We start from the raw sequence: 27381 nt of genomic DNA on the forward strand, positions 1-27381 counted from the left end.
CCTTATTTACTCATGCCATTCACTGTTGTAAATAGGGGTTCCAACTGAACCAAATCTATGGCTTAGTTATTTCATGTAAAGTGAAGGAGATGCAGCTTTGCTATTCCTCACTCCAAATCTCTTGGATTAACTTTCTAAGAATTATGTATTTATCTAATGCCAGCAGCAAATTTTCATAAAAGCCAGTTGTTTTTTGTTGGATAAACTAATGTATTTATGCATAATTCTGAAGACAATTTTCTTTTTAAATTCCATTTTCAATCATTAGTAGACTTTATGCTAAGTGAAGGAATTCCAATCAAAATATTGTCCAAGATTTTCACTTGTGTAACCTTTGTTCACAGTTTATTATAAAATATTTTGTTTCTAAGCAAACACTTTCTCTACTTAAAAGCTGTCTTGTGATGTAAAATTAATTTTCATCACCTAATATTTGTAAGACCGTACAAACATTGTAGAATGGTTGTAAACTCTCAGTGAAGCGGCTTGTATATTGCAACTGACTTTTGGTCCTTCGTTTCATCCATTCTGCTACCTCAATTTTCACTGCCAGGTCAATAATTGATCAATTATTGATTCCTTCAGGCAGAATTTTTTTTTTCTCTCTCTTCACTCCTTACAAAAGGACAGTTTTAAGTATCCCTCTATATAAACAATTAGTTTTGTTTGTTTGTTCATTTAATAAGGTCAAATCTTGCCTAAATGTCTGTCTTCAGTAAAATACTTTAGACAAATATATTAAACACAACACAAAAGAACTTAAATTTCTCACTGATGTGTTCTTCCCCCCAGTTTCAAATCCTTTTTACTTGTATTTATATCCAAATACAAAAGCTGGGTTTTATACACCACAGTCCCACTTTTGTAGGAAATAACTAATATTTGCTGAGCTGGCAGAATCGGTGGAGCATCAAACAAAATCCCTGGTGGTATTTCTTTTGGCTCTTTACATTCTGAGTTCAAATCCTGCTGAGGTTAACTTTACCTTTCCTCCCTCCAGTATCAGTCAAGGATTGCTGGCCTTGTGCCAGAATTGGAAAGGGAATTGATTTCATGAAAGGCAGCAAAGCTGGCGGAATCATTAAGAGCTTGGGAAAAAAAACGACCATGCAGCAGCATTTGTTCCATCTCTTTACATTCTGAGTTCAAATCCCACCAAGGTTAACTTTGCCATTCATCCTTTTGAGGGTCAAGTACTGGGGTGAATGATATCAACTTACCCCTCCCCTCAAAACTGCTGGTCTTGTCCCTATATTAGAAACCATTATTTATTTGTTACATGATTCTTCAAAATTACATTTCTGATTTCTAAGGAACCAAAACTGACAAAATTTACTTTTTGTTTTTGTTTAGTCTTTAGTCAATCCTGATCAAGCAGATTTATGACTGAAGTCATTTCAGCTGTAACCAGTCTTTTTAGCAGTATCTAGGTTTCACATTATCTGAATTCATGTCCTTTTTTAAATGATGCTAGGATATAATTTGGCTACTATTTCTTGCATTTTGAGTGACTGCCCATAAGCATCATTGCTAATTCGAGGCTTCTCTTTCTCTTTTGTCAGAGAATGGATTTGGTTTAAAATAAGGGTCTCTTGAAGAGACCTCCCCTCCTAATATATATATATTTTAATGCTACCAGCCATTTTAACTTCAATAGTGACTTAGTGCCTCTGGAAACCTCAATTCTTCCATCTTTTCTTTCATTTTAATCCCGTTAAGCTTCCAGATTTGTTTTGACTATTTTTCTTTCTTTCTCCTCCAGTGAATTGTTTCTGGTTCACTGACTTTTTTTTGTTTTTTTTTTTAACTTCACCTGTCATGACAGTTTATTTCAATTCCACCACCGCCATCATCCTCCTCTTCATCATCATCATCATCCTCATCCTCATCATAGTCCACGGCTTTGTGTTTGTCATAGTTAGTCATCTCATTACGAAAATATAATAAAATAAAATAATGATAATAAACTAATTACAAAGCAAACATTCCAAATATAATTTTTTTCATTTTCTTTTTACTTTTTAATGTGAATTCATTTGTACAATTTAATGTTATTTTCTGTTTATAAAAATTATAAAATTCAAATAGCTTTTGAAAATAAACTGCTGTGGACATTTCATCTAAAAGAGTTTTATGCAATTTTCTTTAATTCGTTACAAATATGGAGTCGTTAAGAAATTTATCCCAAGAGAGAAGACATCAGTAAGAGATTCTGATGTCCTGTTTCTTAAAGTCTATAAATTAACACCTGTGAGTATGCTTTAGTGGTGGTGGGGGTTGACTAAACCCTAAGGAGACCCAAAAGCAGGTGATTACATTTGGTTTTGTGTCTATGATTTGCTAATTAGCAGAAATATTATTTTCTGTTGTAACTGCAAAGCCATGTGGCTGTTTGCTTTTGCGTCTTCCAGGGGTACAATCAAACAAAATTGCTCTCGTTAGAGTATATTTGCAGATCCTGAGGGTTAAGTTCGCTTTTGATATATCAACCCTGAGGTTTTCAAATCCAGTAAGATATGATGAGCTGCTTTAGTTTCAAGTTGAAACTCTTCACTTCACCAAAAACTCCCAAAACAAAATTTGAATGTTACAACTCCTCAGTTTCTTTTGCTCTTAGAATTCAGTCCTGGGCTGAATCGAGTGCTGTGTTGTTTTACTCATTGTATCAGATGGTGAGGGATTATTGTGACAAACCCGTCCAACCCATGCCAGCATGGAAACACGGACGTACGATGATGATTGGAGCATGATACGGCCCAACTCATTAGATCTCGTCAAATCATCCAACTGTGCCAACAAATGGAGGAGACATTAAATGATGATGATGATGATGATGATGGTGGTATTGCCAGACATTCTGCTTCGACCATTCTCTTATTTACAGCCTTCCAAATCTGTAATTTATCTAGGGAGAAAATACCCCTATTACATCTGGAATACATACACATCATCATCATCATCATCATACACATATGTATAAATTCATCTCAAAAGAAAATCTCATTCAGATCTGGAATTTATCCATGTGTGTGAGTGAGCATTAATGACTAATGAATGACAAAAGAACTGGAGTTATGTAATAATCTCCATTAGCTTACAGTTATTTTGGCTGCAAGGAACTGTGGCCCCAGAGTTGAGTGCCAGTGCAAAACCTTATAACCTCATCAGAGCTGAAACATGAAGTTTTATTTATTTATTTGTATATATATATATATATATATATACACACACACAGACACACATTTATACATACTGGTATTTTACTATATACACTTATAAATATTTACACAAACGTACAAACAGTCATATATACAGTGTTAATGGATGGCACTTACATTGAGATTAAATGGTCCGTAGCACCTCAGTTAATGTAAGAAATGGACAGCAATCATATCTGGCCATCCACACTGAGTGGTCAGTGTTCAAGAACAAGTTTGTCAGAGTTCAAAAACTTAAGAGACAGTGGTCAATGGTTAAAACTAACCATCAGCTTGACTGGACACAGAAAGACAGTGGTCTGGATATGATGATGCCCACCACAAGTCCGGTTATGATGAATAGCAACTGGTGACCAGTTTGTGTAACAGAAATCTGACCACAAACGTGTAATGGTGGATGTTGGTCAATGAGAAAATGGAATGGGACAAACCTGGGAGACTGTCTAACAGACTTTTATCCATCCATCCGTTGAAGAATATAGTACAATGACTACAGTGACAAGAACCATCTCAGCTATGTTGCTTAATTGACAACATTCTTCAGTGATTGCCATCAAAGAGTTCACCGTAATTCTTCCGATATTTCGAAATACGAACTTTCACTGTTCTCTTCTATTCTGTTCAAAACTTGTCCATCTCCTGAGTTGAAGGGTCTTGGCACAAACGGCTGAGGCTGCAGCTGGTGGTGGTCGGCTCTGATAATAATAATAATAATAATAATAATAATAATAAAAAAAAACTTAAAAAAAAGAAAAACTCAAACTTCCCATTTATCTGCAATAAACAAATTTCAGGGGGGGGGGGATTCAACTCTTTTGAGGCCACATTTCTAATGAAATAAGTGGCTGATGGGTTTCATTTTAATAACAATGTTTTACTTGTTTTAGTCATTGGATTGTAGCCCATGCTGGGGCACCATTTTGTAGGGTATCATAGATGAAATCAAACCCAGGACTTATTTTTAAATTTGCAATCCATGATCAAAGCCTTTCCAACCTTGACCATCCCTTATTTTAGTGGAGCTATCTAAGGGGTACATGATTTATGTCCTCTTCTTCTCTAAGACAGTAGGGTCTGATTTTGAGGGAAATTTGTCTGTTATTTCTACAGGTTGAATGACTATGTTGAAAGGCTCCCTCATTGTCCTTCCATTTTTAAAACAATTGTGTATGTTTGAGTGAGATCTGGTTGCTATTTCTAGTGTGTCAAGCAACCATATTTGAGGCTTATTTGCTTGAGTACATGCAGGATGTGGGGGAGGGTGTGGATATTAATATAAGACAAGAAACTTGGCAATGAATGCAATTCCTAAAGTGATACCAACCTATGAGAAATGTTTGTGATTTGGCGGCTGTTGACATCCGAAATGTTGTGGAAGTTTAACCTGTCCCACAGATTAGTGGTCATTGGATTTCTCTCAGACAAGTAAATCAATTGCTGCATTCGGAAACTGTTTTCGGACAAATATCGGACCAGATTCTTCTGTATACTGCTCACACTTGTCCAATATTCACTCTGCAGTTGATTCAATAATATCTGCAGCTTTTCCTGGCAAAAAAAAAAAAACCAGCATAAAAAAACAGAAAACACTGCTTTATTTCCTTATCCTCATCACTGCCCCTGCCCCCATCAGCTTTGTCTTAATATCCAGTCTTAAAGGCCCTGTAAAAGTTATTGCCATTGACCCTGCTCTTCCTACACAAAAGAAACCAAAAGTTTCATTCAAAAAAAGTTCTGGATTTCTCTACATAAAATATTCAACATTACAAAAATCCATTCCCGAAACAACTCACAAGAAAAATTGTCCAAATGATAGGGGGCCCCTCTCAATCATTATCAACCATGGGTTACTGCACCTGGAAGGTTGTCTCCAGGGGTAAGGCCTGGACAAGGTTCTTATGTGTTTGTGGTAGGAGACTAGCTGTGACTCATGCTTGCAAGCTTCCCCCACTCCATGGCGTTGATGGTCATCTAAGAGCAAAAAGTCAGAGCCGATACAACTTGGCACCAGTTTCATCACAGACATTAATGTCGGAATGCAAGAAGCTGGAACAACTATGTCAAAGCATTCCTTCCAATGTTCACACCATTCTGACAATCTAGAAGAGAACTTTTCTACTGACCCCCTCCACATTCAAAATAAATAAATAAACGATGAAAAGCAGTTGACCTCAACAGGAACTGACCCCAAAGTGTAAAGAATCCCAACAAATATCCCAAACACATTCCACATGATGCTCTCCTGACTCTGGGATTGGCTGCTTCCATCCAAGCAATCTTCAAATACCAAAAGGAATTCTTTTTAAACATTGTTCTTACATCTATTTGAGTTAATATGAGTTTAATAGAATGGTGGATGGAAAAAAATCGGTTAAGCATCAGACAAAATGTCATGTGGTATTTAGTTACTGCCCTTTGGAAGCTGAGTTCAAATCTCAACAAGACCGGCTGTTATTTTTCAGGGATCAATAAAGAATCAGATAATTTATTGATCTTGATTTAATTGATGACAATATTTCAACAAATTTCACATCACGAGGGAGGAAGCTGCCAAGCTCCGTTGTCTGCTTTGGCTTGGTTCCTACAGCTGGATGCCCTTCCTAATACCAACTGCTTTACAGATCGTAGTGGGTGCTTTTTACATGACACTAAGTACTGGTGAGGTTACCAAGTTACTTGCATGACACCCTAAGTGAGGGGTGAGGGGTGGGGGTGGCTCTATGCCAGGTGATGTGAGACTAAATTAAGATCAAGGGACAGGAACAAATGTCTTGCTATAGAGGAGGAGATACATGGCTACCCTGAGAAAAATTATGATAAAAAGTTGCTGTTGAAATGTTTCAGGCTAAAATATATTTTCTTTTATAGAATTAATGACTTTATTATGCATTTCCTCTTTTAAACATCATTGTTTTGCGATATCCCATGACACTACAGTTCAGTTATCAAAGTCACAGATGAACGAATCAACTACAAGCCAGAGGGTCACTGGTTCATATCCCTATGTAACATTGTTCAAACATTTACATCTTACAAGCCCAGGCCACTGAGCTGTAAACAGAGACAACAATTTACTCAACCATACCTTGTGTTCTTTCTGTAAATTCATCTTTTCCTGCTCCAGTTTCTTTTGCATTTCATCTCGGTGAACTTCTTGACGTTTGGCCCAGTTGTTCTTGGCCATTTCCACAGCAGCAACCAAAGCTTTCTGCTGTTGCTCTTTAGCACAATTCTCCCATTTTGTCTTCTCTTTCTGCAATCGTCCCTGCCATTCTTTCTGACATTCTGCTACTACATCCTTCTGCCACACTTCCTTCTCGGCTGCAATCTTCCTCTTCACCTCCATCTCTAGCCTTGACTCATGAAGATGCTGCCATTCAATCTTGGCAGCATCCACACCGGACTTTATTCTCTGTCTCTCCTCTTCTCTTCGTTCTTTCATAATCTGAGATGAAATAGAAAATCCAAACCCAATTTCAGGATTTTCACTCTTTTGTTGCAATTCCCTCTGTAATTGTTTAATTTCTTCAAGATGTTCCTTTTTAATTTCCGTTTCTCGTTGGAGCCATTCATTTTGCTTTTCTTTATCAATTTCTGCAAGCAGCTCAGTCCTCAGTTTCTCAATATATTCTTCATTATTATCCTCACTTTCATCCAAACAAACCTGGATCCCTACAGGAATTTGATTATTCTTTTGAGCAACCATCCATTCTTTCCTGACTTCATCTTCAATTTTCTCTTGGAGAGCCTTTTTGTAATTTTCTAGTTCGTCATCACGTTCTTTCTGGAAACCATCGATCACTTGTTGGCGAACAGCTTCCAGTTTCTCTTGTGTTTCAGCAGCAATTTCCTCTTGGATTTTTACCAATAGACGCTCTTTCATTTCTTGTTCCAATTCTGATCCGAGAACATCTTTGGATGATGAGTTACATTCGGTGTCCAACAGACACTGGACTTCAACACTGGCAACTTCTAAGCAATCAGGTTTAGAAAGCCTGGGTGTTCCATTTGCATTATTTTCTTGTAAATCTGTCGTCTGCTGTGCCAGTTGATCTTCTAATTGACTCTTTTCCTGACAAACAGACACATAAATCTCTTTCAACTCATCTTCTCGTGTAAGAGCAGCTTCCAAATTGCTCTTCAAAAATGAAAGTTTCTTTTCACACTCACTCACAACCAAAGCATGTTTTTCATCATACTGTGTCTGCAAGTCCAAGAATAACCTTTCTTTCACATCATCCTGAAATGTTTCATATGTTTTTTTACACTGTTCTAAGGCACTAACTTTTTCAGCATCATATTTCTCTCTGATATTTTCCAGTTTAGACTCGAGATCGTCATTACATGCTTTCAATTGAGTTTCAACTTCTTTTGCAAGTCGGAGACGTTCTTTGTAATTCTGGTTGTCTTTTTGACACTGGGCCACTTCATCTCGGGTTGCCTCAAGTTCTTTTTGTAATAAACTTTCTTCGAAACTTGAATTCTTCCTCACCTTCAGTGCTTCAATGGTTTCTTCAGATTTCGAACACCTTAATTGCCAATCTGAAATTTCTTTCTGCAGCTTCTGCACACTCTCTCGCAGTTCCTCAATATATGCCTGCTTTTCCCGGTTGTTTATCAAACATCTTTCCAGTTCATGCTTCAATCCTCGAATTTGGGATTCATTCCCTGAGTCTTCACTCAAACTGGTTTCTGGAGTAGAGAAAACAAGCTTCTTTTTGATACCTAATTCCTGGAAAGAATTCTCCAAATTTGAATTTGCTTTATCAGGTTCTTTGGAAGCAAAAACACCGAGTTTGGAAGCTGAATCAAACATTGACAATTGAAATTTAAGACTCTTCAATTCCTGCTGAAAATCAGCAAATTTCTCTTCTGCTGCCCTCTTAGCCGATTCAGCTTGTTGCAAGCGGTTCTGGAAGTCTGTCAGTTGTTGGCTGGAAGAATTGGACTGAGCAGACGCTTGCAGTAAATGTTGGCACTGTCGTTGACTTTCTTCTAATGTTCGAGTCAACCGGTTGATTGTTTCAGCTCGGTTGATCTGAGCGTTTTCCACATTTTTCAAGGCATCGTTCAATTGTCTCTTCAACATGGACACCTCTTCCTCACGGCTTTTGTTATCCTGTGTTAGAGAATCTATCTCTTTGTTCAAAATATTGATTTCTTTCTGATAACGATGTTGCAGGCCTTCAATGATTGAGTCGTGCTGGAGACGGGCTCGCTCAAGAGTCTCACTTTTACTGAGTTCTTCAACTTGATGATTGAGTGATTCAATTGCCGATTCAGCAGACATCAGCTTGCCAATAACTTCTTCTTTGCTTTTAGTCAATGCTTGAGCCAAGGTCTCCGATGTTGCTAGTTGACCCTTCATCTGGCTCACCTCCGTTTTCGATTGTTCTAACAATTCCTGACAAATCTTCAGACTTGTAACAGCCCCTTCTCGTTCTTTCGCAACTTCCATCACTTTCTGCTGCAAAAGTTCCACTTCCTCCTCCATCTCTTTCTTCAAGTTGGATAATTCCTGACTCAATTCGTCCACTTTTCGTCCACGAGCTTTGTATAAAATTTGTAACTGAACCAATTCTTTCTGCTCTCCTGATCCACCTGTAATTAAATAAACAATAAAATAAAAACCAGTAAACCTTTATTGAGACTCTGTGAGAGAGAGAGAGAGAGAGAGAGAGGAAGGGGAGGAGGGAGAGAGGGAGAGAAAGAGAGATGATGCATTATGTGTAAGGATGTTTGTTGAAAAACTTGACCTTAACTCAGGAGTGGACACAGGACAGGAAACGTATCTTAATCAGATTCAGCAAAAAGAGAAAAGAGAAAAGAAGAAAAGAAGAAAAGAGAAAAGAAGAAAAGAAGAAAAGAAGAAAAGCTTTCCTACAAAAAGCACAAAATGCTCCTCATCCAAATTGTGCATTGATAAGATGACCGAAAAAAGAAATTTCTGATTTAGGCACAAGGCCAGCAATTTTAGGGGAAGCCAACTACTCAGTTGGTACTTATTTTATTGACCATAAAAGGACAAAAGGCAAATCTGGCCTTGGAGAACCGGAAGGAATGCTGCTAAGCATTTCGTCCAGCATGGCAACAATTCTGCCAGCTCACAACTACCATAATAATAATAATAATAATAATAATAACAATAATAATGGTTTCAAATTTTGGCACAAGGCCAGTACTTTGAGGGGAGGGGTAAGTCAATTGCATTGACCCTGAAAAGATGAGAGGCAAAGTTGACCTCAGAATGTAAAAATGGACACAATGCACAGCAGCATTTTGTCCAGTGGGCTAATGATTCTGTCAGCTCACCACCTTAATGACAATGATGATGATGATGCACAAAGTCTGGAATTTTGAAGTGGGGGGGGGGGTGCTGGTTGATTTTGTGAACCCCAGTGCTTGACTGGTACTTAGTAATAAAACCAAAGTCAAATTTATAGAAAGGAGAGTGTTGTGAACATGTGAGACTACAATATTTATGTATATATAAACCATGCCGAAACAGGCCTTGCCAATGCTGGTGCCACGTGAAAAGCAGTTAGTCCTCTCTGTATGGAGGTTGGTGTTAGGAAGGGCATCCAACTGTAAAAACCCTGCCAAAACAGACAGCGAAGCCCAGTGATGTCTTCAGCCTACCCAGCCCCTGTCAAATCGTAAAGTCTATGACAGCATGGAAATGGATACTTGATGATGATGATATATATCTAAACTGACCTATATGAACAAAGTCCTCTTGTTTGTGTGGGCTTGATTCCCTACTTAAGGCTGTTTCTGTCTGGAATGCGTTTGTCCCTCCATCTGTAGGTTTGCGATACTGCACCTTATACCCGTTGAGCTGGTCCCAACTCACAGCTGGCTTCTCTGCTTCAGTCGGAAGTGTGTAGCCATTGCTCTGGGCTGCAGCTTGCCGGCTGTGAATGGCATCGAAACCCATTTTATTGTTGACCGAAGAGTTTTCAAGAACTGCAGCTCGGTGTTGTGGGGTTTGAGGATGGATTTCACCTGAAACAAAACAAACAGAAAGACTTACAGATATATATATATACACCTTTTATCTTTTGCTTCTTTCAGTCATTAGACTGCGGCCATGCTGGGGCATTGCCCTGAAGAATTTTTAGCTGAATGAATTAGCTCCAGTACTTATTGTTATTTTTTAAATTCAATCAGTCCCTTTTGCCAAACTGCTAAGTTACAGGGATGTAAACAAACCACCACCAGTTGTCAAGATCACTTTGACACCTGATGTGTGGTAGACCATGCAACTGTTTAGACAACACTGATTAGAGGGAGGGAGTGAGCTCATGTATGGCACTAACATGGGCCCCATATATGGGCCCACATGCATTCGGGCAAGCTGGCCACCTGGCCAGTCCACCACTGACCACAAGGTATTAGTGCCGACACTCTTATCAATTCTATCAATCAACTGTCGCCTTCTACAGCAAATATTTGACTCTGAAATGGAGAAGGTGGAGGCGGAGACGAGAGAGAACGAGTTTGAACAAGAAAGGAAATCAGTAGTGTTGTATTACCATTTGTTTGATGCGGTGAAATATGCCTGGGAGCGAAATTAGTTCCATCATGGGGTAAGACAACAGGATGATGTTGGTGGTGTTGGTAGAAGTCCTGCCTGGCTACGGGGTCCGTGCCATAATTTTCCCTGTAATAAATCTCTTCGTGGGGATCCAACCAGTGATTAGCATCCACCGTGTTGTTGTTGTTGTTGTTGTTGTTGCAAGCAGCCTCGTGTGCCACTGATGAAGTAGGGATCAACCCAAAGTGATGCTGGTGTGCCTGGTGGAACATTGGATGCGTTGGTTGTTGCTGCTGCTGCTCATAGTTGTTTGAAGTGGCTGTCATTATTGGAGTGTCTTTATCGGTGGCAATTGAGTAAAGGTAGTGGAACTGGGGGTAGTACATAGATGGGGTTTGTTGGGAGGACACTTCTGGCCGCTGTCGACAATGCTGGTCAACAGGCATCTGACCACTGCTTCCAAGTGGAATGGTCATGGTTTCAGTGTGTTGTTGGCTGCAAGCATCTGGTAATTTCGTCCTGGCTCCAGGAAACGTATGAGACGAAAGCATTGAGTTACGGTGTTCAAAGCTGCCATTCAAGCTAGATGAAAATATTGGAATTTAAACGAAGAAATAAATAATTAATTAAAATAATCAAACATTTAGAAAAATACACAAAAGTAGTAACAATAATAATAATAATAATAATAATGATAAGAGCACTCAGAGAGTGCAAACCTCTGCCAAGGCAACACCAACGTCCTTTCAATGATTAGCTGGAGATGATTTTTTTTAAATGAGAATATCTGAAATAAACTTCGACTGCTCTCACAAATAAGAATACAAAAATGAACCCGACTACTCTCAAAAATTAAGTAAAAGAACAGGAAAAATAATCCAGAATCCTTGTCTGGTACCGGATCAATTCCAAAATCTAATCAGTTCATGCCAGTCATGAGGCTAAACATTCCTGAAAGTTTCATCTGAATCCATCCAGTGGTTCTTGAGATGTCTTGTCCATGGACAGACAAACAAACGTGACTAAAAACAATACCCCCACCCTCACTAAGGTGAAGGCAATGATAATGGTTTCATATTCTGGCATAAGGCTAGTAATTTGGTGGGAGGGGTAAGTCATTTACATTGATGGAATGATGAGAGTCCCAGAGGAGAACGTGTTGGGTTTAAAAGAGTTCGGTATTGAAGCAGGTGAGACGTTGCATGTCATGAGAGGGAGAGAGAGAGAGAGAGAGAGAGAGAGAGAATTAACAGAAATCAAAGTCAGATGTTGTTTACTCTGTGTGTGTGAGGTTTTGTAGTTTCAGAAAACAAACAAACAAACACATTAAATGGATCAAATATTAACTGTAAGTAGTGCAGTTTATATGCAACATGCAATATGAGCCAAAAGGCATACAAAGCTGACTTGTGGCTGCACACGTTCCAACCTGCAGAGAATCAAGTGATCAGTTTTGGTGCCAGGAATAAACATAGTTTGGTTTTGTCATAATTAGGTAGGAAAACTCATCAAGCTGGTCGTTGTCATATTTTGTATATTCAATCCCACCATTTCACAGCAGTAACAGAATTCTTGTGCGCGTGTGTGTGTGTGAGTGAGTGAGAGAGAAAGACGGAGTCAGCTGAGACAATGAAGAACAAACCCAGTCTCAAAATTCATCTTTATCTTCTTGTGGATAAAGTAACAATGTTCATGTGACCATTCCTGACTCTAATTCTTCCATGCAAAAGGCACATGGCCTAATGGTTAGGGTGTTCAGTTCACTATCATAAAGTCATGGTTTCAATTCCTAGGCCATGCAACACATTGTGTCCTTCAGCAAGTTACTTCATTTCATGTGCCTTCACTCTGTTCAGCTGAAATGTATCCAAAACGAGTATTGGTGAAGCTCTCTCTCCCTTTAGCTGAATGAAAGGAGCAAGGGCCAAAACGAGCAAGGTTTGCTTGTGGCTATATGTACAGTGCTGGTGTCACAGGAGAAAAAAAGCACCCATACTGGTTCCACGTAAAAAAGCATGTGTGCTGGGGCCATGCATAAAATACCTGTGCTCGAGCACCTGTTTCTAAGCAAGGTAAACACGTTTTTCACAAAAGACTAGAAACAAACAACAAAGCCTGGTTGATGGTAAGGGCCCCATTTTTACAACTATCCCATGATGTCAAAGCAAAGGGGCAAACACACACAAGCACACAAAACTGTCGCCATGACCATCACCACAAGACAGCAGCATACCTTCGTTTTTTCCGACTTTGTCTCCTGTGTTCTGTTGCTTCGCCACCTCCATCATCCTCATCATCTTCATCATCGTCATTGGAAGACACAGATAAACCATCCTCAGTTATGTCATCAAGTGCATTCGACAGAAGTTGTCGAAGCTAAAAAGGCAAAAATAAAACAAACAGAAATAAACAAATAAACAAATAAAACAGTTTACAGCAAATTGTTGTTGTTGTTGTTATTCTCTATGAAGTTCCTGAATGAACAGATGCCCACAGATCAAAAGGAGTCTAGCCATATTGACTGTTATTTTTAGCAGCTTGACCAACCACATAGAGGTAACCTTCATTTGTGACTTTTCAGACAATGCTATTGTTGGTCAGTCTTAACAAACAAACCACTCTTCACCAAAACGATTCCAGCCATGACCTTCCTGTCTTTTTCTCATTATATATTATCCTCTGTTTTCTTTTCTAAGATGGTAAGGGAATTTGGCTCCTATTTCTAGCAAATTGAGCAACAGCATGGAGGCTCCTTCATTGGTTCGTTTTCATTCTAGCCATGACCATTCAGATAATTAATTTTTTACCTGTAATTATTATTCCATGTCTTTATTTTTTAAAGATGTAATTGTTTTTGTTTTTTTTTAAGGCTTAGTCAAAGTAACAAAAGTCAAGGTTCATGACCTTTCCCCAGCCTCTGACACCAGTGAAGTAAAGGGGAAAGAAACTATGAACCATAAGGTTCATAAGAGAGGGAGAGAGAAAGGAAAGAGGGGAGAGGAGAAGAAATTGAGAGAGAGGGAGAAAGGATGAGAGACAGATTGAGAGAGAGAGAGAGAGAGAGAGAGAGGGAGAGAGTAAGGAAAGAAACAAGGTGTAACTCACTTCTTCCTGTTGTTGCTGCTCCTCCTTCTGGTATTCCGCTTCATCCTGCGACTGAAGGGCCGCTGCATCAAAATTAATGCTCGTTGTGGTGTTCATGCCTGCCCCTACACTGCCACCAACAAACGTCTTTGAACCTATTAAAGCATTTGACTTGCAGGGTTTTAAGGGATGCTGCAAAGCTGGACGGGAAATGGTTGCATTGTGGTTACAGATTCTGGCATGTTGGCATGGCTGAAACTCTGTTTAGAAAGAAGAGAAAAATTTCAGACATCTACGAAATTACCAGATGTGTGTGTGTGTGTGTGTGTGTGTGTATTCATTCATTTGACATGTTTCTTTACGCCAGAATAGATTGGATGGGAACAGGATTTCACAGCCAGATGTTCTTCTTCCAGTCACTAACCATTCCTTGTTTTTCAAGGAAGGAATCTTTTATTCTACAGTTCTTCAAAAACCAGGGAAGTGTAGTCACACAAACACATGTGCATGCATGCATCTCTTAGTAGAAGATACTTGCCAAAGGTGTCATGTGGTGGGACTGAACCCAGAACCACTTGAATACAAAGCGAGCTTCTTAACTACAAAGCCATGCCTGGGCGTGAATGGATGTGAGCACCACACACACAAACGCACACACACACACATTTCGCAAGGTGAACAGGCAGGACAAAATGTGTCTGTAGTGGGAGTGTGTGTGTTTATGTGTGCAGGAGAGAGGTGGTGGTGGTATGCTTTAAATTAAATGGTGGTTCTGGAATGAAAGACAGACAGGTGGCAGATATATTCCAGTTCATGTGAAAACTTGTAGCAAAGTAAGGTAGAGTGGGAGGGGAGGGGAGTTGTGGAATTTGGAACAGCGGGGGGAGGGGGAAGAAGGGGGAAGTTTATAAAAGTGAGGTAGGGAGAGGGGTATGTTGATGATTGTTGGTGAAAACAGGTGTGAGGGAGAGGAATGAAGGATGAGAGGTGCTTGAGGTGAAACAGGTAGGGAATAGAAAGAGGAGGTCAGAAATGGGGGTGGTACGGGTGTGTGGAGGAGGATGAAAGGAAAGGCTTCCCTACACCACAATAGAAACAGGACAAACAAGAGGAAGATGGGGGAGGTGACCCTCCTGCCCCACACAGTGAGGCGGTGGGGTGGGTGGGGAGGGGGACTCAGATTAGGAGCAACCTGGGGTGAATACTTGTGTGATCTCTCTCTATTCTTTCAGGGAAGGGGGAGAGAAGAGGAAGAGAATGTTAAGGGGGTCTGAAGAGGGAAAAGAAGTTAGAGGAGAGAGAAAGAGAGAGTTAGAGAAAGCATAAGGGATGATGGAAAGAGAGAGAGTAAAGAAGAAGGTCTCTTCTTCTTTCAGTGCTTCTGAATCAGGGTCTTTGTGACCCTTAGGGGTCCCATATAAGATTTCCATGTTAAAATTTATCTACAATCAACTCCTACAAAGCACAACATATTCTAATAATTATTTTTATGCAATTCCTAATAATATTTAATTATAAATATATAAAAGGATTCTTTAAACATGGAATGGTTATGAGGGTTCACCTGAATAAAATAGGAATGAAGAGGGTCCCTAATTGGGAAATGGTTGGGAACCTTTGATGGACATAGATTATAAAATACTTCCTATTTCTATTTAACTTTATGGGTTTACTCATTCTACATCACGGGCATATGGCATAGTGGTTAAGAGCACAGGCTACTAACCCCAAGATTCTGAGTTTGATTCCAGGCTGTGACCTGAATAACAACAACAACAACATCGAAAAATACCTTAGGAATGAGAACCCAGGTTCGAAATTTCCCCAAGACACCTGATGAAGGCTGGAGGGTATATCAGCTGAAATGTTGTGTTAACAACAAACAAGATGAGGACAAATATCTGTCAAATGTAAATAATGTACCACCACAACCTCTAGATAGAGCAGCCAAATTTCCCTCATACGACACCCAGCCATATTGTTAAAAAATATAAAGAAAAAAAAGCACAAAGATGGTCACATTGGATAATGTAATCCTGGATGGATTGTCTGAAAATAAGGCAAGGTGGCCATGGCTGGAAACACGTTGACTGTCGGAGGAAGGGGTGGACAAGGATACCACGAAGACTATGCATGCTGATGGCGGGTGCGTAGAGACTGGACTGAGACCAACCTGAAGACTTGTGTTGGGTGACCGATTCCTTCCGAAATATTCTGTTATCTGCGAATGTTTTACTTGGATATTCAGAGTTAAGCTTGACCAGATGCTAAACAGCTGGCCCACCCTAACCCTACCACTGCTCCGTCTTTGGGGAAGCAACTTGAACAACCAACAGAACAATAAAACTATCAAATTAAACAAAAGAACCTCTCCAGGACCGCTGCTGCTTCACCACCTCCACCATCATTGTCGTGTTAACGTCCATTTTCTATGCTCGCATCAGTTAGATGGAGATTGTTGAGGCAGATTTTCTACAGCTAGGGTAAATGGTGCCGAGGGCAAGCATCAAAACTGTGCCCCCACCCTCAACCAAAGAGTGGAAACTCACATAGAAATGGCTTAATTAGAAAAGGATCTTGGCCAGAATTGTGCCCCGGGCATGTCCCTGCTTGCCCCTGTACATATGTACATCTTTTACCTTTTACATGTTTCAGTCATTGGACCGTGGTCATGCTGGAGCACCGTTTTGAAGGGTTTTGGTGGAACAAATTGTTTCTAGGATCTATTTTTGAAGCCTGGTACATATTCTGTTGTCCCTTTTTGTTGAACTGCTAAGTTGTCAAGTGGTGCCAGTGGGAATAAAAGACACACACGTGTATGTATAGTGTATGATGATCTTATATATTTTCCTGGGGTTAAAAAGTATTAACATGGCAGTCCTATGCAGGACTGGATTTACAAATACAATATCCCTGCATATCTCACATCTATTTTCGTTCCTCCAATTCACTCTCTATTTCCTATCTTATCTAAATTAACTATTGCTTAACCGTCCTCTCACACCGTCTCCAATGAATATCCTGGAAACAGCTGTAAGACCTCCTATTTATAAATGTTCTAATATCTACACAGCCTTGGATTTTTATCTCATTACAAAAAGTAAATCCTTATATTCACACGCTGATATATGACCTAAGTTGGACCCCTTATTCGCATAATTACCAAACCTGGAGCTTAACTGTGGTCTATCCATAGCACTTACTCAGCATTACCTGAAACATCTGGGTGTAACTGACACCACTATCGTTCATAACCTCTCTCTCTCTCTCTCTCTCTCTCTCTCTCTCTCTCTCTCTCTATATATATATATATATATATATAGATAGATAGATAGATATACACGCACACACACATATATATGCGTGTGTGTGTATGTAGAGAGAGAGAGAGAGAGAGAGAGAGAGAGAGAGAGAAGACGGGAACCTGTCTCACTTTAAATCTGAGTATAAGTTGTCCACCACCCTTTAATAAATCGATCCTCCATTGATCAAATCATCAATATTTGATGCAGCCAAAAGCAGACACCTCCATCATATTACAAAGAAACTGAATGGCTAAAAATATTAGCAGCATATCCTGGGAATCATATCGTATTACATCTACCCACCCCCTCCTCCATACATACACAACACACAAATCTCATTCAAATACACTCGGCTGCCTTAAAAAAGTGAACACATTGAATAATGCAGTACTAGATACACAATGCATTTGGAACTAAACAATAACTGCCATCATCATCATCAAATGTCCACATCCACTTTTTCATGCCTGTATGGGGTTAAACAGAATGTGGATTCCTTCGACAAAAATTCTTCAAGGCGATGCCCTAGCATGGCCGCAGTCTAATGACTGAAGCAAGTAAAAGATAAAATTGTGAGGAACTCACCGGATGGTATTGGTGATGCTACGTTGTTTGCGGCCCGACTTATCAAGTGTTCCAGTCATGACCATTCCATCTTTGTTTTATTTTTTTTTGCCTGACAATATAGCCAAGACTGTTACCCAGATTGTGTTCTTAAGAAGATAGAGTACGGTCGAAAATAATTTGGCTGCTTTTTCTAACAGGCCGACCGACCATATAGAAACAGCTCCTTCGGGTGACGTGATTTTGAATCAATCAATCGATCAACTGCTACATTTCCATGAAGTTGAATCGAACACAGTTTAAATATTTTCTCAAAGACCAAATAACAGACCCCGAGTCGTAAAACAGTTGTTTAGCTCCCAAGTCAATCCTGATGACGGAGCAGACCTTATGTTCTACCCTTCTTTTGGGCATTAGTCGAGGTAGCTGCTATGTCTAGCAGGTCAGGCGACCTCAAAGAGGATCCCTGGTTGGCTCGAAAACAAATGGGTTGTTTGTTGATGTTACTGCTCAACCCTGACTGAATAGATCTATAATCAAAAGCTTTCCAACCGTGACAACCTCGTCTCCTTTTCAGTAACAGTGAAGAGCTAGAGTTACATTATTCGATGTCCCGTAGTTTTAAAGGGTAGTGTGATTTGAGAGACAAGGCTATGTCGGGTCTCAGAAAAAGCAGCAAAATATCCCTCAAATCTCACCCTGCTTTGATCATAGGGTCACTCAATCAGGAGTTGGAATAATCAACAAAATTGCGTGGAAACTATCCACATTGGTTTGAAAGCAATGAGGTAAAAATACGTGGAGACATCAAACATCGCGTTCGCAGTTACTGGTTATAACAATATCGATTTATAACAAGAACAATGACAGTCGTTGAATTTGATTATTTTGAACGAAATAGTTGGTGCCAACATTTTATGGAGCAAGAATTACTGAGAGAAAATGAGAAAAGATAAATATAATCGAATTCAATTCAAATATATACAACCAGAAATTGTAAGTTTCGTCTACGTACCATGTCCATTATAAAACCAATCCGACTGTAAACCCATCAACACAGAATATCGAAATAAAAGTAATCCAGGAAAGGTTTACAAGAAAAAGAGAGAAAGAAGAAGACTCCCAGTGGATGAAAGAAGAATGTGTTATTTTCCAGACATCAAATAGCCAAATACATTAATTTCTTTTATCAGAACAAACTTTGGAAACCAGATGAAAAAAAAAAAAACGAGAATAAAAGTAAAAGAAGTTTGTTTGTTTTCCCCTTTTTTCTGTTCTGATTTGCATTACAAGCTGGGACAAGATTAAAAGTTGTTCCCCACCACCAACCGAAAACTATTGTGTCAAACATGTTCATCAGCCAGGGCTGTAAGTAGGAAGTAATATAAGCGATTTTACCTGATTCTATATAAGACAATGGTTGGCAGCCAGCATCGGTCTAGGAATGCAACAAACGAGTAGTCAGCTGGTGTTTAATAGATAAACATAAAGACAGAGAGACAGAGTGAAGTAAGAAATCGAGCGTTTATGAGGCAGAGAAAGGTGTATTGTGGTGTCTGTTGGCTGTTGTTTCTCCAGCAGCGAGACATGCGGAGACACGTTCAAGTGATTCAAACGACGTCGCGCTCTCCTCGGACACCGTCAAACACGCGCCAACAACGTCTCCTGTCTACAACCACCGAGTCTGAAATATGTTCTGCGGCGATTAGGCAAATCGATCAAGTTTGTTATTTTCCTTTTTTGTTTTGTTGGTTTATTTGTACCGTTTTCTTAAAAATTAGAATCAATGGGCGATGAAGATAACTTTAAAGCAACCGCCATTTAAATAAAAAAAAAAATAACCGGTGTTCAGTGAAATACATGTCCAAGCTGGAATTTATGGTCCGGCTGAACAAATATCTAGTTTCCTTTAGTCTCCCATGATTAGGGGAGTTACTTGTTTTTTCATTTTTTAAAAAATATATTTGTCCATTTATTCGTTCCATATACTTCATAAATTATAAATGCTGTGCAACGAATTCTATTATATGACAACTATCACTGCAAAAAAAAAGAAAAGAAAAGAAACGGTGTCATATGAAACTACTGTTTGAGTAAATTCCATGCTGTGTACTCGGTACAAACTCTGGGTACAATTGAATCATCAAGTTAACAAAGAAAAAAGACTTTATATGCGGCAAATGCGCAGGATCAATAAACACAAAAAAACGTACGGAGAATAAATTTTCTCAATGGTTCAAAAGACTCCCTAGAGGTTGTAGATGGTTTGTTACCTAGGTGATTTAATTAACGTTAGAGGAATAAGAATAGGTTGGAGAATATTCAAAGAGTTATTACCACTGTTGGCTACAAAAGGTTTCTGAGATTATATGATGCTCGTGTACAAACTGCAGGGCTCAGTGATAGTGAAACGAGGGCTGTGAAAGATGAGGACACGAACTGACTAAAAGAAATGCAGCCAGCATTGGATGTGTTAAATGGGCAACGTCAGTTCGCCTCAACAGTGAAGTATAAATGTATTGTGAAAAAGGATAGGGTAAGAGGTTTGCTTCTAAACCGCGTGGGTTCTGGGTTCAGTACCACTGCGTGACACCTTACTATAACTTCGGGCCGACTAAAGCCACGTGAGTGGATTTGGTCGACAGAAACTGTAACAAACCCTATGTGTGTGTTAGTCCCCCACTACCGCTTGACAACCGGCGTTAGTAAGTTTACGTCCCTATAACTTAGTGATTCAGCAAAAGAGATCAATAGAATAAGTACCAGATTTAAAAAAAGGTACTGGTGTCAATTGATTCAACTAAAAATTTCTTCAAGACAGTGCCCCAGCATGGCCACAATGTACTGATTGAAACAAGTAAAAGATGAAGGACAGGAAGAATCAGATGTGGTGTGTCATGTTGGAATGGCTGTGATGTATATGGATCTGGGCAACTGTATAAAGAAGTGCCAATCCCTTAATATGAATGGAGTTTGTGAAAGAGGGTAAAAGTGAAGAAGACATGTGGCAACGAAGTGAAGTCTGATTCCAGGACTGAACTTCATGGAGGAAATGGCTAAGGACCGGAATGACTGGTGATATATGATGCTTGAGAAGAGCAGCTCATCTCAGCAAAAGGGGCCTCCTCTCACCCAATTTGCTTGTCAAGCTTTTCCACCAGCCTTTCATTTCTCTAACACTGATATAACTAATTCCTTGTACATCCTACCTGTAGTACAAGTATACTGCTCTAACCAAATGAAGATAGAACAATATATTTCATCATCATCTTTTTCTGTGATACCAATTATCTTTCTCACTGCCCAGAAACACTTCACTTGACCTCCATCTTTCATTCTTAACATTGTCCCTCTCCATTCACATTTTACATTGATTGCCCTTCCAAGGTCCCAAATTATCTCCTCCTTACCTCTGAACAACTTCCTGTTGATTTCACCATACATCTCTCACTCTCCCCACACATTCTTGCAGCATCTCCATTTCTCTCATCTTTCCTAACTGTATTATTATTACTATTTTGCTGCACTTCACTCCCTTCTGAACTGCCAGTCATCACTAACTCTCCATTTACTCAAATGCATCAACCAAAGGTCTCTCTCTCCAAGCAAAAAGAAGATTGTATGATGCATGTATATGAACAGCAACGCTACATGGTAGTAAGACATGGGCCCTGAATGTAGATGGCATACAAAGGCTAGAGAGGAGTGAAACTGGTATGTTCCAGTGGATGTGCAGTGTAAGTGTACATGTGCCAGAGAGCACTGGTATCTTGAGGGAAAAGTAGGGCATAAGAGGAATTAGATGCAGTGAGCAAGACTGTGCTGGTTTGGTCATGTGCTGCATACAGAAGTACTGCATAGAGAGGATGGAGCTTGTGGAAGAGAGACCCAGGAAGACATGAGATGAAATATTGACGACTGAGTACATCTTATGGAATTTCTGTTTATGCCCTTCCAACAGGTTGAGAAGGGCCATCTACCTGAAGGGATTTGTGATTTGACTGCTCTCTTACTTACTAAGACTTTGGTTTTAGCTAGGTTAACTCTAAGGTCTTTCGATTCTAGACCTTGCTTCCACGCCTGAAACTTCTCTAGTTCTAGTAGTGATTCATCTATAAGAACAAGGTAATCAGCACAGATGAGCTCCCAGGGGCATCCCATCTTAAATTCCTCAGTTATTGCCTGGAAGACTATGATGAACAAGAGGAGACTGAGGACTGATCCTTGGTGAACACCTACTTGTACCCTGAATTCATTGCTGTACTCATTGCCAACCCTCACCTTATTGACAGCATCCCTGTACATGGCTTGTACAGTTCTCACCAACCACTCATCTATCCCTAGTTTCTGCAGTTACCACCAGATAAAGGATCAGAGGACCCTGTCAAAGGCTTAAAATCAAATATACTAAATACACCAAATGCAAAATATGTCTATATGCATACACGCAAAATGAGAGAAAGCAAAATGTGGAAACTTTCAGATGATTAATTAATAAAAGAAAATGCTTTTGGAATTTTATTATGAATAAAAGATAGGAAACATTAATGTTTATTGAAATATGCTTTTGATTTCTATCAGTTTTTAAGAAAATTTAGCCATATTGAAGTATATTAGTCTTCCATTTATATCAGTTGAGGAAGTTCACATATATTTCTTACAAAATTCCTTTGGTGGTTGGTTCCAATGACTGCTCATAGTAGGAACGGTAACAGTTTTCACAGTGATTGTTGTCTTTTGTCCCTTAGCAGCAAAGTCAGTGAAATTCCTTGACAGAACACCTGTGTAAGTAAGGCACAGCGATACAAAATCTGGGGTTTGGGGCCATCTTTGTTACAAACCCTCAATGATTTCTGATCTCCCTCCACTCCCATATCCTTCTTTCATATCTTATGCTAAACAGACAAGTTAAAAAAGGACTGGTTTTTAATATAGAATCATTATAATTTTCAGGTTATCTTTTTAAACGTGGCGAAGTTCTTTAATTTTGTTAACTAAAACTATATTGTCAGTCTCTTCAAGTGCTTTGATGAAAATAGACATGCTATTGTTAAAACGTTTTGGTAAAATATCAAGGAGGTTTCGAATTTGCTTTGACCGTTCCAGATGCCTCACGATTAAGCTTTTGTGTGAGTCTTTGATAACATCTTCACTGAACAAAATGTCAACAACACCTTCCACATCTATCATATTTTTCACAAACTGAACTCGTAATTTTCTCAAAATGTCTTTATCCTTATCGTCCATGATAGTTTTTTTCTTACTTACTAACTGCAAAGACTGAGCATTTTCATTCTTGCTCAAAGTAGTTTCATCAGAGGCTAACTTAAGAGCAATGTGTTCATTACCCGTTGAGTTTAAGGCAGAGTAGAACACATCGAATTCTGAACTACCTTTTCTGACAAGAAAATCAAGTAGTTTGCGTATTTTATTACTGTCATTCTGGCAGGTTTTTATGTCCTCATTAACTGAGGTTGTGAGGACACCATCAGAAATTAAAGTATCTATCACGTCTTCAATGGAAACCAAGTTGTTAACTATAAATGGCCGACAGTTTAAAAGTTTCTCCTTGAAAGAAGACATGCTGAATGAAGTTTGTGTTTTCTTCTGTTATTACTGAAAAAAAAAAAAGAAAGTAAAAAACCCTGTATATAAACTCTGTGCAAATACATTTACAACAAAAGTATCAGTATAGTGTTTTCATTTCATTAATTTTACATCCATTTTTCTATGGTAGCATGAGTTAGAAGAATATGTTGAGATATCTTCTTGAGAGAAAAGCTGAACATTAGAAGCAAGAAGCAGAAGCATCAGTTGTGGCGTGCAAGAGAGACGATTGCGCTGGTATGGACATGTGGTGAGAATGGAGGAGGATAGCTGCGTGAAAAAGTGCCACACCCTAACAGTTGAGGGAACCCGTGGAAGAGGTAGGCCCAGGAAGACCTGGGCTGAGGTGGTGAGGCAAGACCTTCGTACCTTGGGCCTCACCGAGGCGATGACTACTGACCGAGACCTTTGGAAATGTGCTGTGCGTGAGAAGACCCGGCAAGCCAAGTAAGATCGTTGCCAGTGCCCCTGGACTGGTTCTTGTGCGGGTGGCACATGAGATGCACCATTTTGAGCGTGGCCGTTGCCAGTACCGCCTGACTGGCTCCTGTAGGATTTTCGAGCGAGATCGTTGCCAGTGCCCCTGGACTGGCTTGTGCGGGTGGCACATAAAAGACACCATTTCGAGCGTGGCCGTTTTCGTGCGGGTGACACGTAAAAGCACCCACTACACTCTCTGAGTGGTTGGCGTTAGGAAGGGCATCCAGCTGTAGAAACTCTGCCAAATCAGACTGGAGCCTGGTGTTGCCATCCGGTTTCACCAGTCCTCAGTCAAATCGTCCAACCCATGCTAGCATGGAAAGCGGACGTTAAACGATGATGATGATGATGATATCGTTATACAGTTGGATCCCCTTCTTGTCACAAACACTCACCCATTTTTCAAATAAGGGACCTCTTTGAAAGCACAAAACCAGCAGATGATATGTTGACAGGGGAAATGACAACACTGTCACTGCTTATAGCTGAGGGAATTTTGGACACGTGTGTTCCACCCACCCCACCCCAACAAACCAAACTACATCTCTTCTCTTTCATGCACTAAGCTTATCTCTCACTCCCCAATCCTGTCCTCATGGCCCCCGCTTACTGAATAATTGCTCTCCAGTCAATTGCCCCTACCCTCTATATACCCAGGTCCTCACCACTCACTGCATTCCTCTCCTTCACCCTCAACTCACCAATACCCTGCCACTTATATTATGACTTTCGTGTCTCTCTCTTCTTTTACTCAACCATCCCATTTATATTCTGATCCCTGTTCCTTGTGAGTATGCCCTGGTACTTTGCTACCATCTCTCTCTCTTCTGCTCTTTTCCTGTCTCCCACACTCTTCCTCCTCTCAGGCTGAGTAACCATCTACAGCAGCCCACTTGCTTCTGTCCTCATTCCTGATCTCTCTCTCTCTCACCGGGTAACCTTGTACCTTCTCCGCAGCCAGACACCTGTTTCTCTCTCTCTGCCTCACTAAAACCTTCCATCATCCGACACAGGATCCCCTCCTCCAAAATCCCCCTCCCTTCTCAAAGGATCTGTCTTGCAAGTTACTTGGCAACCCTGTCAGTGCAGGTGCCATTTAAAAAGCATCCAGTCCACACTGTAAAGTGGTTGGCATTTGGAAGAGCATCCAGCTGTAAAATCCCTGCCAAAACAGATACAGAAGTCTGGCCAACTCCTGTCAAACCATCCAACCCATGCCAGCATGGAAGGCGGACGTTAAACGATGATGATGATAATACACCCACAAGTTTCAGTGGCTAAATTATAAAGATCATTCCAATTAGAGCTGCTTTTCTTGAAACTCATCAGGAATCTTATAATGATTACAACTGCTGAAATTAAGGATTTAATGATAGCATGCATGAATGACAGAGAAGAGAGGAATTAAAGGGAGGTGGGGGGAATGGACAGAAAAGGGTGGAGAAGTATCAGACAACACAGGTGGAAGGAACTTGCTAAAAGAGGCCAAAGAAATGGTGAAAGCTGGTATCACAAGACTGAACGAGAGAGAGAGAGAGAGACTGGAAGTAGGAAGGGAGACAATTGAGCAGAAGCTATACTGGACAAAACCAATTCAATTCAGACAAGCACAGAAAATAGACTTAAAGTAATGACGACGACGATGATGATGATGATGATATATACATGTAGTATTTCTCTTGATAAATACCTTATATGTTCTTGTTCACTACCTCTGAGAGGCAGCCTTGAATCCTGCTGCCACTGTAACCTCCCACCTCTTACCAATCTAGCATCGACAAAGCCTTATCCGCTGAGTTTTCAAAACCTAAAAACCAAGTGAAAATATTTTTATCAGCAAAGTATTTAGATATTTTAGGGGAGTTTATCAATGGCCTTCCTACACCATTCATATGGAGGTTAATTTGTAAACAGAACTTCTTACAGAGTTATATATATATATATATATATATATAGGGTAGTGTGATCCAGAAAGATCCTAGTACAGGAAGTTAGTAAGCATCAAGCATATCCACATATCTTGTATCATAGATGACAAAAAGTAGATAATAAAGAATAAAGAAATCTTAATAACTGGTCTATTGCTATGCACTTCGTACCATATCAAAGTCAATGGAAATTTCAATAAGTTGACAACTTTTGGCGGAATTTTGCTCTCCGCGCAGCATAGAACCCCTCATAATCTTTCTATTGTTTAGAATTTTCAGAAAACTTTTGCGAATGTGTGTTCTAGGCATGAAAATTCATACGACTATGCCAAAAAAAAATGTTTGTGTGATTTAAAGGGTATTTAGCTGTTATTTTTAGCACCACCTCACAAAGCAGAATTAGGGCCAACCTTTGTTTATGAATGTGGAATTCCTCATTCTAATTAAAAAATTTGTTATACTCTGTTTGCAGGTGATCAACTGGTTTTCTTTTGTTTACTTTATAGATAAGATACAAATGACTTCCTATTCATGCAACGTAAATCGCAGTATTTTACAGAATAGAATTTAAATCAGTTAAGGAAAGTAAACTAAGTTATGTTAATTGTAACTAAAATTCGAATTTTTACCTGTCAATTTTTAAAGATGTCAGTAGTAACTAAAATGTTCAGGATGTAAATAAACTAATATCGTGAAGACTTACAAATTACCACCCCCACCGAGAATAAATTTCTGCGCGATAGCTATATCACAACTTGAAGACTTCCGATTTATTTGATCGCTACCAGAAAACGAAAGAATCACGTCACAATGACGAAAGTTTAACTCAGTCTTTGTTTCTATTTAGTCAAAACGTTTTGTTAATGTTTACTTTTTTTAAAAATGTGTATCAAATTTGGGTTAATGTTTACTTTAACACGCGGCTACCAATTTGACATACTGACATAATTTTTCACGCTGAATTTGATTTTGTTATTCACATGTTTCAGAAATTTCCAAAATGTATCTAGTTGTTTTTCATTCGCAAAATATGCATATTTACAAGATTGGTTGATCGTAATCAAAATTCAGAGTTGTATCGATATACCAAAACTGAAAGCTCTGAGTAAAATTAAAGGGGGCTTATTTTACGAATGAAACAAACTAGATCCAGAACAATTTTGGAATGATGTTCACTAAAAATATGTGACAAGAACTTCGCGATTAGTAACTGAGTCCTTCCAAACGTCTCAGGTTGACATAGAGCTCACTGTCAGGCCCTGATTCTTCAGGATTTTCTTCCGTTCGGTTACGGAAGCAGTGACCCTCCCATTAACTGCAACATCCAGGATGTGGGAGGGAACAAACAAGTGCAAAAGCTTAACAACATTGCTGAAACGTGGTTCCTTGCAACAATGTTGTAAGTGTTCAACATGGATAGTAACAAACACCGAGATCCTTTGATAAGATTTTCAACAACATGGGCTAGGTTCACTGAACACCATATGACAAGGAAAAAAATCCTTGAACAGTTGGTGATAACCCAGGAGATGGAAAGAAGTCATACGAGTCTGAAATAGGGGGATGGCCTTAGTTACGCGTTTTCAAAGAAAGACCGGTTCAATCACGCATTTGGGAAAAAAAAAGGCGTTGAAGTGCATAATCACCAACACCTTTAA

General features: G+C 39.5%; 2 protein-coding genes across 4 annotated transcripts; both read right to left on the bottom strand.

The window, feature by feature from the left end:
* Nucleotides 1–1994: 1994 nt before the first annotated feature.
* LOC106867610 (uncharacterized) lies at nt 1995–19558 on the bottom strand. 2 transcript variants are annotated; one of them, XM_014912534.3, is made up of 8 exons: nt 19107–19558; nt 13861–14099; nt 12989–13131; nt 10754–11337; nt 9936–10223; nt 6304–8819; nt 4543–4766; nt 1995–3913 (listed from the first exon to the last, which is right to left on the bottom strand). In XM_014912534.3, the coding sequence occupies exons 2-8, from the start codon at nt 13954–13956 to the stop codon at nt 3781–3783; spliced, it is 3984 nt and encodes a 1327-aa protein (XP_014768020.2). In that variant the 5' UTR covers nt 13957–14099; nt 19107–19558; the 3' UTR covers nt 1995–3780. The 2 variants fall into 2 exon arrangements, with proteins under 2 accessions (XP_014768020.2, XP_052831134.2); XM_052975174.2 differs by lacking the exon at nt 19107–19558 and adding an exon at nt 18724–18851.
* Nucleotides 19559–22213: 2655 nt separating this feature from the next.
* Nucleotides 22214–26491, bottom strand: LOC106867609 (uncharacterized). 2 transcript variants are annotated; one of them, XM_014912531.3, is made up of 3 exons: nt 26353–26491; nt 25486–25602; nt 22214–23324 (listed from the first exon to the last, which is right to left on the bottom strand). In XM_014912531.3, the coding sequence occupies exon 3, from the start codon at nt 23289–23291 to the stop codon at nt 22671–22673; it is 621 nt and encodes a 206-aa protein (XP_014768017.1). In that variant the 5' UTR covers nt 23292–23324; nt 25486–25602; nt 26353–26491; the 3' UTR covers nt 22214–22670. The 2 variants fall into 2 exon arrangements, with proteins under 2 accessions (XP_014768017.1, XP_014768019.1); XM_014912533.3 differs by lacking the exon at nt 26353–26491 and adding an exon at nt 26134–26269.
* Between the last annotated feature and the right edge of the window lie 890 nt (nt 26492–27381).

This window comes from Octopus bimaculoides, chromosome 20 (assembly GCF_046866305.1).
Source record: "Octopus bimaculoides isolate indiv1 chromosome 20, ASM4686630v1, whole genome shotgun sequence".
In the NCBI taxonomy this organism is placed as follows: domain Eukaryota; kingdom Metazoa; phylum Mollusca; class Cephalopoda; order Octopoda; family Octopodidae; genus Octopus; species Octopus bimaculoides.

What these genes read in the sequence shown, in the direction of transcription:
- LOC106867609 (XM_014912531.3), bottom strand. Translation starts at nt 23,291, where the DNA reads ATGTCTTCTTTCAAGGAGAAACTTTTAAACTGTCGGCCATTTATAGTT.
- LOC106867610 (XM_052975174.2), bottom strand. Translation starts at nt 18,760, where the DNA reads ATGGGTTTACAGTCGGATTGGTTTTATAATGGACATG. An exon ending in AGAGGACTTTGTTCATATAG is followed by an intron (nt 8,820 to 9,935) that starts GTCAGTTTAGAT and finishes ATTTAATTACAG; the next exon opens with GTGGATCAGGAGAGCAGAAA. An exon ending in ATTTACAGAAAGAACACAAG is followed by an intron (nt 4,767 to 6,303) that starts GTATGGTTGAGT and finishes TTTTTTTGCCAG; the next exon opens with GAAAAGCTGCAGATATTATT.